The sequence below is a fragment of the Aulonocara stuartgranti genome, assembly GCF_965226115.1.
Source record: "Aulonocara stuartgranti genome assembly, chromosome: 2".
Taxonomy (NCBI): Eukaryota; Metazoa; Chordata; class Actinopteri; order Cichliformes; family Cichlidae; genus Aulonocara; species Aulonocara stuartgranti.
Window position 1 is genome coordinate 5,050,442 of NC_138940.1, and position 13,317 is coordinate 5,063,758.

At 37.1% G+C, this 13,317-nt stretch overlaps 1 protein-coding gene across 1 annotated transcript in view; it reads right to left on the minus strand.

The window, feature by feature from the left end:
• Positions 1–204: 204 nt before the first annotated feature.
• LOC309716750 (uncharacterized protein) overlaps positions 205–13,317 on the minus strand; it is a gene marked incomplete at its 3' end in the record, with an annotated part of 33,770 nt that continues 20,657 nt past the window's right edge. The window contains exons 5-6 of the mRNA XM_082550753.1: positions 943–1,024; positions 205–335 (exon numbers count right to left, since the gene is read on the minus strand). Of these exons, the coding sequence (XP_082406879.1) occupies positions 205–335; positions 943–1,024 (213 nt within the window). The remainder of the gene's footprint in view (positions 336–942; positions 1,025–13,317) is intronic.

The following is a 13,317-nucleotide window of genomic DNA, read 5'->3' on the forward strand; positions in this document are numbered from 1 at the left end:
AATAAAGCATTGTGTAAATTTCTGCTTTACCAAATCCAGTATTTCATAGCATGATATCACATTACATTACATTACATAGGTCATCCACATAAGCTGCAACAAACATCCACACATGTTCACAAATTAGGGCTAATCTAGTAATGGGATCTCGGTGAGAGGCAGAATCAATCCAAAGTTGTTATTGGTATTGTGTCGATACTAGTTTCAATATCTCTCTTGTACATTCAATACATTACTCCCATTGCATTGCTCACGCTTTTGCTCCTCCCCCTCCCCTGTGTTGCTGTGTTTTGTGCAGTCATGTGACTTGGCAGTGCTGCGAAGACACATGTAGGCTGCAGTGAGTGAGAGCATAATAGCAGAGAAAAATATAAGCATCCTGTGGACTCATTTCATGTCCATAAATGAAAAGACTGCAAGTTGCAATATGTGTAGGAAGGCTATTAGCTATCGTGGCAACACCACCAATTTATACAAACAAAGGAATAAAACACAGATTTAAAAAAAAGAGGAGAGGAAGGTCTCAGTGAGACCCAGACCTCCAGCACAGAGTCCAATCAAACAGGCAAACAATATTGTAAGAATATTTTAGTATATTTTATAATATTTTGAGTTATGATGCATTTGTTAATGTTCATTTAGAAAGTATTACAAATCATCATACAAACCCATTTCTAAAAAGATAGATATGATACAAATCACAGCAGTGCAGTACCTGTAATACCTACAGCGTGCTCTAATCGTGCTAATAGAATATTATGGTCAACACTATCAAACGCTGCACTGAGGTCTAGCAGGACAAGTACACCTCAAGGTGCTTTATATTGTACAGTAGATCCTACAATAATAGATACAAAGAAAAACCCAACAATCATTGACCCACTATGAGCAAGCACTTTGGCGACAGTAGGAAGGAAAAACTCCCTTTTAACAGGAAGAAACCTCCGGCAGAACCAGGCTCAGGGAGGGGCGGGGCCATCTGCTGCGACCGGTTGGGGTGAGAGAAGGAAGACAGGAAGACATGCTGTGGAAGAGAGACCGAGATTAATAACAGGTACGATTCAATGCAGAGAGGTCTATTAACACATAGTGAGTGAGAAAGGTGACTGGAAAGGAAAAACTCAATGCATCATGGGAATCCCCAGCAGCCTATGTCTATTGCAGCATAACTAAGGGAGGATTCAGGGTCACCTGGTCAAGCCCTAACTATATGCTTTAACAAAAAGGAAAGTTTTAAGCCTAATCTTAAAAGTAGAGACGGTGCCTGTCTCCCAAATCCAAACTGGAAGCTGGTTCCACAGAAGAGGGGCCTGAAAACTGAAGGCTCTCCCTCCCATTGTTCTTCTGGGGTTGTTCCTATTTTTCTTCAGTCAGTGATGAATAGTAAGATAGTCTGGCTTCGCGGAGGGCTTTCTTATAAAGCAACAAACAATTTCTTCAGGCTAAATGATGATCTTCTAAATTTGTAACACGCCATTTCCTCTCCAGCTTATGAGTCATCTGCTTTAGGCTACGTGTTTGAGAATTATACCACCGAGTCAGGTACTTCTGATTAGAGACCTTAGTTTTCACAGGAGCTACAGTATCCAGAGTCGTACGTAGTGAGGAGGTAAAATTATTAACAGATGACCTCTGTTGGAGTAGCATTCAGGTAGCTGCTCTGCTCTATGTTGGTACAGGGCATTGAAGATGATAACAGTGGGTGGGTTGAATTCTTAAACTTAGTTACAGCGCTTTCAGAAAGACATCTACTGTGATGAAGTCTATCACAAGCTCTTGTAATAGGAAGCCATGCAGTTTTAATAGATATGTGAGGTTTATCATTGTCTTGCACAAATATGCAAGTACTTTCCTGAATAAAATGTCTTGATGGGAGCATATGTTGCTCTAAGACCTGCACTGATGGTGCCTTCCAGATGTGCATGCTGCAAGTTCTCTAGGCAGTAGTGGGGCTGTTAGGTGAGTACTGATAACAAGCCAGATGGTACGGCTCCTCTTTTTCTCAAAGGATGTGGGATGCGTGTTTTTCGAAAAAAAATTCCAAATTTCATTTTGTGTGACCACAGACGTTTTTCTCATGGTCTCAGTCTATTTTAAATTAGCTTTGGCTCAAAGAAGATTACAACATTCAGCATTGCCCAAGGGCCTGAGGACCACGTGCATCCCATTCTGATCTATTCAGATTCTTGGACTTTTTGGATGCACTGCAGACATATTATTCTGAAAGTGCTGCAAAATATTTTATACACATTCTTTTGAAGATTCGTGAACCTCTTTTCATCTTTATTCCTGTGAAGCTTGGCTTCTTCCTTTCTACCCAACCATGTTACTGACCTGTTGCCAGTAACTTAATGAGCTAATGCCTTTCTTAAAATCATATATTTTCTCAGTTTACTATGTTCTATTGCAAATAAAATAATATTGGCAAATCACTGCATTCTATTTTTATTTCTATTTTAAATACCGGAACCGGGTTTGTTTTTGTTATTCCAGCAGACTGATTACTCATAAACTATATTCAGACATTTAAATAATACTCAGCCCACTAAATGTGTTAAATAAATTATCTTATTTGAAGTGAACATATACCTAAAAATGTACCATTTTGCATAATGATGATGTATTTACCTTATAAATCAAGACAAAGTGCTCTCCCTTAATTAAGCTGAAGTTATACACTAGAAGTATCAGTATAAGTATTCTGTATCAGTGATAATAGCCTTATATTTACCTGATATTGGACCAATACCTAATTCTGTAGTATCGGATCCATCTAATCTTGACTACTTATGATCAGGTTTTCATATTTTATAATAAAGATTATATTGTTTCTAACCATAAGCAAGTGTATTAGAGGTATCTAAAGATCTACTATTCTATCATTGTACATTTGTTAAGTAAAATATTTTGTCATTGTGTTGATATAGTTGTATTACTGGCTGCAGTTTTTTTTTCAGTAATGATGAGGATGTGAGGATGAGGATTGTGAAAATAGCTTCACATGTCCGTGGGGATTTAATTTGAACTAGACAGGCCTGGAGGGCAAATTTTTGAAAGAAAGTGACATGTCAACATTGCTTGGCCATGACGACAGCAGTATAGTTCCCAAAATACAGTTAGAGAAAATCAACATCAGCTGAAAAGTTTTATCTGACCTCGTAATTAAACTTTCTTTCTTGATGCAACGACCAACAATCAAAGGTGGTCAGTACACAATGAATTCTTACAGTTGAAACAGTTCACACACAAACAAACCAGTCAGTGATGTGTATTGAACACCTCAATAAGACATGTAACAATTACTGTCATACACTCAATAATTCAATCTGTTTGTCTTATGAAAGGTTTTATTTAATTAAGTATTGAAGTTAAACCTGTTTTTTATGGTGTTGTTGTACAGTGTATTTGGCCAAATTGCATCTGTTTTACTATACAAGCCATCTTGTAAATCAAATATTATAGCCCACATAAAAAAGCATACATGTAGGATTACTTCACAGTATTATATATAACAGCTATAAATTTAATTGGCTCACTCTTCATAAGTCCACAATTTTCTAAGCTGCTAAAATAACTCACAAGAATACTTTTGTTTAACACAGATCGTTTGATAAATAAAAGAAAACATGTCGTAAGCCAGTTGCTGTTCTGTTAAGCTCACACAATGAAAGGGATATTTGAGGTGAAATTGAACTCCTTGGACCATTACACACTGAAGTAGAACATAGGACGCAATCCACGGGCTTGCCAGGAATACGCTCTCACTGTAGGCATTATGCTGGAATTAGGCTTCTGTCTGCAAATGACTAAATGGGGAAATCTAATTAAATACAGGATTTGTAAAAGTATCTGTGCTGCGGATTACAAAGGCTCAGCTTCACTAAATCCACAGAGTGATATTTCTCCAAATGGCAGTTACATAAACCAATGGACAAACCAGATCTTTCTCAGAAGGCCACCTCTGCATTTTGTTAACAGCAAGAAAAAGGAGGGTGAAGTTGTTTCTTGTGTTACTGCGTCTGTACCCTTTATGTCAGAAAGACACATTGACTCACTCAAGGTTCAACCATGAGACAGTGTGAAAGGAAAACTACACTACAGGTCACTGGATCTGCTACTTTCACAGGAGATGAAAAACTTTGAGAGGGGCTATTAAGAAGAAGGGCACTCTAAGGAGAGCCGATGCCCCTGTGATGAATAGATGTTCGCTTTTTTTTGATGTGCTAAAAAATAACTTTCTCGGTTAGTTTATGAGGCATATCGTAGGCAAATTGACTGAGCTTACTGAATGATATGACAGTTTAACCTCAAACTACAACCTTGCAGCCATACTACCATGAATCATATCAATTTGCTAGAATTTTATTTCAGCAAATGTGATGAGAGGAAATTATTAATTGTTTACACATCATTTTCACATTGCTACTGTTCGTAAAGGATGATGCTCAGCATGTTAAAGTTATCATGTAAGATACGGTAGTATCTTTATGTTATGTACTCTACTAATTTTAGACAAAATCTACAGCATTTGAAACTAACTGGTTTCAAGTTCAGAAAATGCAACATAAAGTAACGTCTAATAAATATTTCCTCAATATGCAACAACCATGTTACAAATCAAATCTTTGGCCCAGAAAATCCAAGTGCATTTCTGCAAAGAAGAAGTTAATCCCATGTAAAAATAGCTCATATCAGATAGGATTCAAGAAGTCAATCTGGGGCCTGATAAACGTCTATGTGTGTGTTTGTAGGATGAAGATTTTCCACCTTGTGACCCTGACAAGGTGTTCTGCATCCCAGCAAATGAGCTCTGAGCTTCAGAGGCTTTGGCCAACCTATGGCACGAATCCATGTCCAATTAACTGCCTCAGAAATTGTGATGGCTTGCCTAATTTATGCCAAATACTCACTTCCGCACACAAATGATCACACTCCTCTTTGCTTATAGCCTCATTGCAGAAAAATGTTACATGTTTAGGCTAAGTTCATTTCCTTTTGCTGAAGAAAGCATAGTATTTCCATCACACTATAGTCATTAATAATTAACAATCGATTGGACAAAGGTGTGCTCAGTAAAAACACAAATCTGTTATCACACTAAACAAATACAGAATGTCTGCATAAACTTTAGCTCAGCTTCCATGTGTTGTTTTAAATACACATTTTGATTTACCCTTTAAATGATCTCTAAATAAAAAATGTTGAGCGGTTTGGAACTGGATACTGTACAGCTTTAAGGCCACAGGAGTGCAGGGCACACCATCCTGACATCTGCTCTGCTTAATTTTTATGTTATTTTGCTGTTTTCACTGCCTTAAGGCATTGTAAACACTATATGGGTTTTTATGTTTTTATCATTTGTTGTTAAGCACATAAAATTGCCATTGTCATTGCCATCTGAGTATCTGAAGTGAATCATTAGCTTTATTGGCTTAAAAGGCTACATAAAACATTAAACTCATGACATCAACTTATGAAATCAAATTTTTTTTGTCAGTTTATCTACTGTGATAATAGCATTGGTTCAGCCTGTGTAATAGTTCACCTTGATAAAAAGTTGTATTTATTTATTTATTTAACTAAGGCCAGCTGCAATATTTTAGAGAGATATCCATCAGTTCTCTAAGTGCAAGCAATATGGATTCTGGAGCCAATACCAGTGTTGAGAACAGCCAACCTAATATCAGTCAGCAGCCAGGTCAAGCCCAGCTGAGTTAAATGTACGTGTTTTTGGTTTTTAAAACTTCAGTCTCAACACCGTGCACAGGGCTTCTGTGACCCCTAAAATAAACATTTATGTCAGTTAGCTTTAGTCCATATTGCTTAAAGCAATTCTAACTTTCTTAAATAACAGTCAAGTGGATTTGTATGATCTTTAGCCTCAGCCATATTGCTAAAATATTTCTTACTTAGTATATGACTGCTTTTTTCCATCTTTTACATGCAATTTTTCAGCTTTTCGCATTTTCGCTAATCATTTTCTTGAAGATGTACTCAATAAGCAATGCAGATGTGAAGCTCACAACTGTAAGTCTATTTACCCAAGGTTTGCAGGTATTTAGCTGCAAAACTGCATCAATGTGCTTTTTTGCAGCTGCTTGCAGCACATAAACCATAGATTGGAAATTTGATTAATCTATTGGCATCCTGTTTATCAGAAAGAATATTCCATCAGTATAATTAATTTCACTCTCATTCTGTCAAAACTAAATCAATTTAATCAATTAAATCCTTCATTATGGGAGAGCCTTATATCTAAAGGTTAATCAGCATCATCCCCATCTCTGATCAGGGCTTCTGATTTTGTTTAGCAAGTTAACATAAAAAAAGCCTGGTTTTGTCGATCTGGCTTTATTATATACCTCTCTCAGCAGGTCCACAACAAACATGCAGGACTGCATCCTATCCAAACTAATTTATTTTGTTTAAATCTATGACATCAGCTGGGCCTGATTTGTAAGGTCTCTAGCAGTTTAGTGTTGTGGATATGAATAAAAAACAGTAAAAATGATTTGTGGCTTTCAAACTGAGTAGTCACTGAAAAGAGTTTACCCAGATAATCTTTCAAGTCAGAAGCATTGTCTGTGTGTATTTAGCACAATAATGCATAAATAGCCAATTTTTCAAGGATATTTTTAATGGTTGTAATGATGACAAAAAATACAAAAATAAGTTATAAACCAATTAATCAACAATAATTAAAATGAGCCCATCATATAAACATGTGGTGCCCATTAACATTTTCCATGAAATGCAGCATTCTGTGACATTGTGTCAGTGACAATTATAGTGCTGCATTCATGTAATGATACACTAATAGCTTGAGCGTTGTTACAAAATCAATCCCTCTGTCTCCTACTTTCCATTCATTTGATTGGATGGAGATAAACGGATTGTAAGCCACATATTGTATGGTTAGAAAGAGAGCTCTCACCCAGATAGAACGACCTTCCAAGCCATGTGGGAACTTTAAACTTGAAAATGGTATCCCTGTATCTCTTCCCCTTCTATCTCAGTCTTTTATGTGCTGTATCTCACATTAAGTTATCTGTGAAAGGACAATTTGGTAGGATAAGGAAACATGCTAAGCTCTGGGGTACAATACAGACTGTCGGAACATGATAGTATTCAAACAACACTTCAGTACTTCTTTGAAGGGGAATGGGAGCTCAGCATTATCAGTGGGGGATTTTATAAAGGGTAAGGCCATTTACAAGAGACTTTAGGTATCTTTAGTGAAAATCAAAATAACTATAGTGACTATCAGTAAAATTTCCAAGCATGCAGCTGTAGTTCGAAAACCTGTGTATTCTTTTAACCTTTATTAATCAGGAAGGAACAATATCAGCATTTAGAATTCCTGTCTGCCTGATGTTGGGAGAAGCTGGAGCTTGGTTCGAATAAATAAATAAATAAAATACAGTAAGAAGCAAACTGGAAACAGAAGAGTCCAGCATGGGTCCAAACCCTCAGAACCCTCCTGCTGTAAAGCAACAGTGGTAACCATGGAGCCACCATACTGGTAGAGCTAATTTAAAAGTCTTTCTAGTCTGTTTTTATTTATATATTGTCCTAATATCTTGAGAAGGGGTTGTCTTTTTACTTTAGAAATCTCATATTTGCTCATTATTATTCATAGATGGTTGCATTTTATATCCATCTGTTTTACATGATGTTCTGGGATTGTCTCTCTTCTGTATGCTCTTTGTGTAAGTAATTCATTTAGCCCTGTGGTGTGCAGATTCAAGCTGATGTTAATGTTTCACACTCTTCTAGAACAAAGAAGGACAACACGCATGTGCCATGCTGGGAAAAATGGTAATTTGACTTTACTGGCAGAAAGCTGAAATAGTTTATCCTATAATCTGCACTAACCAGGCTGAAATTAGTGGTTTCCCATCATAGAGCACTTTTTGTGGGAAAACCCAAGATCCTTGGCATTAAGTCAGGACATGTAGTGGTTTCTATTTTGTGGAATAATTATAGATTTTTAGCTTCACCTCACTGCCTTTTTATCTTTAGGAGCCATGAATTCTTCATGAATAAAAAAAATGTAAGAAAATCAGATTGAACTGGAATTTATTTTGTTACTGGTCTTTAAATTTGTCTACTATTTTTAACAGGATTTTCTAAGGTATACCAAATATTGGCCAAAATTCAAATATTCATAGCTCTGTTTACCATGGAAAAATAGTTGTTTTTTTTATGCCTGTATTATTCAAGTATAAAATGTATAAGAGCCCAGGTGCTTTAATTTTCCATATAAACATGGGGAAAGCTGCAATATTTGTGACATGGGGTGAATGGTCACAGTAATTGGCTTCCACGTTTGATTTTTTGTGGATTTTTCTTTCTTCACAATCCCTCCCAGAATGCTTATACTCCTAATTTAAATAGATGGGACACCTGATGAAGAAGGAGTCATACTGTATGCTCCATGGGCCAACTTTATCCAAATATTGGATTCCAAAGTATTATAAGGGGACTAAAATTGATAAGGTACCTACACTCGGCAGAAAGTGTTGAGAAATCTTAAATAAAGGGGGGCACAGATAAATATGCAAAGAAGACCTCTCCAAGAGACAGCTCAGTTATTAGGAAATGCCATTTTATCTAAAGGTCTGTCTGTTTTGTATGATGGAGTGACAATATAAGACTAAATTGTTTAAATTTTTCTTAAGTATTCTTTCCATGTAAGGACTCTGTTCATACCCCTCCCTCTGTACATCCGGCTTACTGGAGTGAGGAAAAACCAATTAGTGGGTACAAATAAGTAAGAAATTCAAGCCTAAGCCTATTTATTCCCCCAGAAACTATTGCCTGTGTACAACATTTTTGTCATTTAGTTGAAAAAGAGGTTAGGTCTCTCCTATTTTTTCACTTCTGCAGCAAACAGATGTTATTCTAATCTACCCCCAAAGGAAAGACAGGCCCTAAAAGATCTAGCAAATGATGTATCAATTGTTGTTATAGGTAAAGCTGATAACAGTGGTGCAGCAAGATTTTGGAATAAAGCATCATGCTTTAATGAGGTAATAAATCAATTGAGTACCGGTAGTACAAATTTTCTGTATTAGAAAGTAAATAAGTATTTGATAAGGTAAGATGAGCATAGATATTTGATGCAAGAGCATCCCCGATATCTTTTTTTTTTGCTTGTTTTTGGGATGCTTAAAAAAAAAAAACACATTCTTTATATATTGCCCAAGATTCAAAATGCCACATAAAACCACAGAGCAGGTTCAGCAGATGCTGAGGCACATAGTGTACAGAGGTCGCCAAGTTTCTGCAAAGTCAGTTGCTACAGTCCTCCAAACTTGTCCAACTGCATTGTGCCAAGTATAAAGTTTTGTGACGGGGAATATTGGTGTGGGGTTGTTTTTCAGGAGTTGGGCTAGTTCCAATGAAAGGAGCTCTTAATGCTTCAGCATAAAAATAAATTTTGGGCAATTTCATGCTTCCAATCTTGTGTGAACATGGCCCCTTCCTGTTCCAACATGACTGCTCACCAGTGCACAAAGCAAGGTGCATAAAGGCCTGGGTAAGCAAGTTTGGTGTGGAAGAACTTGACTGGATGGGAGACAGGAGGGAGACACGGCTGGGATTAATTGGACATATCAAGGGGAAGCGAAATTAGAAACACTGACAAGAAACACAGACCTTCAAAATAAAACGGGAAACACACCGACTGAGGTCTAGACACTGACCTTCAAAATAAAACAGGAACTAACACATGCAAAGACACAGACTATGAACAAGGACTTAACACAGAGGAACACACAGACAGGAATGACTAAACACTAAACTGAGGAAGAACAAAACCAAAGAGCTAGAAAACCACAACAAAAATACATCACAATAATAGAAAACACAAAACACTGGGTCAAAAGACCCAGGACCACAAGAGAGCAAGTATTTTTAGCAATATAATGTATGTAAAGGGAATTTAAATTTCCAATTCTTTCACTTACAATTGCAACAAATCATAAGTGTGTTTCTTTTTGGGTTTGATAAATAATACATTTGTATCTAAAAACAGACAAATACAGATATAATCTCACAGGACTCCATCACCTTAACAGTCGGTGGTTTTCACCTTCACTACTACTCATTTACAAGTAATTTGCAAAATGTTTTGAGAAAACACACACATCTTATCTTGAGATCACACTGTTGGCAAAGAGTTTGATAATCCTCATGTATTCACTACAAAGGAAAGTAGTAATTTCATAGATAATCTTTTAAACAGAGAAAAATCAAAGAGACATTTCTTTAATTTCTCTCTCTTGGAAGTTTTCTCTGTTTGAACTATTAGAACTGCAATGCAGCTGTACAATTAAAGGGGGCTATAAATCAAAAACAAATTGTGTTACTGTCAGAAAGAATAGTTTTTTAAAAGCCGGACATTTATTTAGGCCAATGCAAAGTCCTTAATAAAAAAAGTGACTAAACAAAAATCAAAAAAAGGAGCAAAGAAAACCCAAATCACTTAGTAGTAAGTCAGGAATGCTACAGGGACTCACTTGCAGACAAGCAAGCAGGTAAGAAGAAACAAACAACAGATGAATACAATCAGTGAAGGAAGGAAGGAAATAAAAATGAAATGGGACATGACAGAAAACAGACTTTCAAACTAAAACAGGAATAACCAAAGGAAACTAATCCAAATCTAAATACAAACACTTGACACACAGGATGAGGAAACACGCGACAACTTCAACAAAACAAGACAGAGGAAGGACAGTGGCAACAATTTACAAATATTCAACATAGAAAATTACAAAAAATTGCCTTTTACATACACTATATTGCTAAGATTAACAGAAGTACAAATAAGTAAGTAACAAGTAAGATTTCATCTTATCCAGCTAAGGTTAGGGTTTACCTGACTGTAGTCTCAATATTTTTAAGACAATTTTATTGTTATAAAAATATTAATTAAAGATCCTAAAACAAAGCACCTTTTGTGCTTGTTTACCTTCTAAGAAATGTATCTGAAGAAATACTCCATTAAAATTTATCAGATGTGCTCATGTTTATTGATAAAGTTGTGATACTGACAAGTCTGTTAACCTATACAGTTGGCATCTTTGTTGGCTTTCCTTCCTGTCTTCAAACATGTTACTTAATTATTATAGTATCCAGCCATTATCTTCTGCTTATCCAAACTCATGTTGCTGTGGCAGCAGGCTAAGCCAGCTATTCCAGACAAGGGCTGGGACATACAGTATATGAGCTTGGAGATTGAAAGCTTCACCTTTCGGCTTAACTCTCGCTTCACCACAATAATCCAATACGAACCCCGTCCAACTCATGCTCTCATCACTTGTGAATAAAATCCCAAGACATTTGAACTTCCTTACTGGAGGCAGCCTCTCTCCCCCAACCCAGAAGGAGAAATCAGCTGCTCTACTTCAGACCTGGAAGTGCTGACCCTTGGAGGTGTACACTCCCAGCACTTTCACAAACCACTCCACTGCATGCTGAAGGTCACAGCATAATGAAGCCAACAGAGCCACATCATCTGCAAAAAGCAGGGATGCTTTTCTGAGGTTTCCAAAGCGGGCACCCTCCTCACCCTGGCTACGCATTTAGAGCCTCCCTATGAAAATCCACGAGTTGGTGCCCCAAGATGAGGAGTTTAAGTATCTTGTAGCATGTTCATGAGTGAGGAGAGAGTGGAGTGGAGTGAAGAGACTGAAAGACAGATTTTTGCGATCTAGGCAGCGATGCAGACATAATATCAGTCTGCTGTGGTGAAAAGAGAGCTGAGGATGAAAGTAAAGCTCTCAGTTTACCAACTGATCTATGTTCTTTCCCTCCCCTACGGTCACGAGCTCTGGGTATTGACTGAAAGAATAAGATCACAGATGTAAGTGACGGAAATGAGTTTCCTCCGAAGGGTGTCTGTGCACACCCTTAAAAACAGGGTGAGGAGCCCAGAGTAGAACAGCTACTCCTGCACATATAAAGGGGTGAGTTGAGGTGGTATGAGTATCTGGCCAGCGTGCCTCATAGGTGAAGTGTTTCTGGCATGTAATGTGAGCCCCTATGACAAACCCAGGACATAGTGGCAAGATTACATCTCTGGGCTGACTGCTCTTGTGTTTATTTCAGTTATTTTATATTATACTGATTGATTTCGTCATATAAATTCAATACTACCCCTACTAATACTATTAAATTATTATTATGATTATCCTTTTATGATTCCTTCTTGCAGTAAATAATTAAGGGACCTCAATAAATTGTCCGAGTATGTAAAATATGTTGGTAGGATGAAGGTTAATGTAGTAGCTCTTCTCCATTCTTACTGAACAAAACATTTGAAGCTCTCATAAATTCATACAGTGATTTTAATACTAAACTACTGCAGTCCTTTCCCTCCCACACACACTCACACTGCTTTGTCTGCAGCAGCTGTGTTGCTTTCAGTCTGTGTTTAACAACTTCATGTTTTTCCCAATATTATCTTCCTTTGCAAAATCAGCCAGTCTGTTACCAGAATGATTATCCATAGTTGTGATCGTTTAGATGCTGGCAACACCACTCCTTTCATGTGAATGCCCAGGAGAAATCCTGAGTTAACTTCCCAAGTTGATAACCAGCTTAGTGTGACTACTTATCCTAATTGCCTGTTTTAGGGTAGGGGTATCCAGATGATGGAAAGATACCTGCATATTTGGGTAGAGTAATAAGTGCGTATATTAAAGTGCCCCTTGTAAATTATTATATGGCAAATATTAATGCAATTAGAACTTCTGAACATGAGAGTTGCATTAGAGTAATGGTGAGAGGTCTCCTACAGCAACAATTTTCATTCTGTTGCATGTGGAGTTTGTCTGTGATTCATAGGTAGAAAGTACAAAATGCAAACTTCTTCATATTTTGGATATCAGTTGCAGTGTATCCCAGAGGATGTTTGCTGTTTTGTTTTGTTTTTAAGACTATAGCAATCAATCATTTGTCAGTAAGATGTCTTTATTTTTTTATAGTTTCTTATAGGAAGGAAATAGAAACTCAAGTAACCACTGGTTACAACCAAGGCATACAGAAAAATGATTCTGAACATGCAACGCATCAAACCCAGAAGCAGATGAGCTACAGCAATAGAAGACCATATCAGGGCCCTATAATATGAACTGAGTTCAGGATATCCAGGGTCTTTCCTTTACCTGGATTCACTTACCCGATCGCAGGTGTTTAGGAAAACGGGCACACAAAGTTGGTTATGAACTCACTAAGTTAACAGTGCCATCCATACATGACTGATATGTCACTGGCAGCATGTGACCAACCTAAAAAGGGTGTTTCATG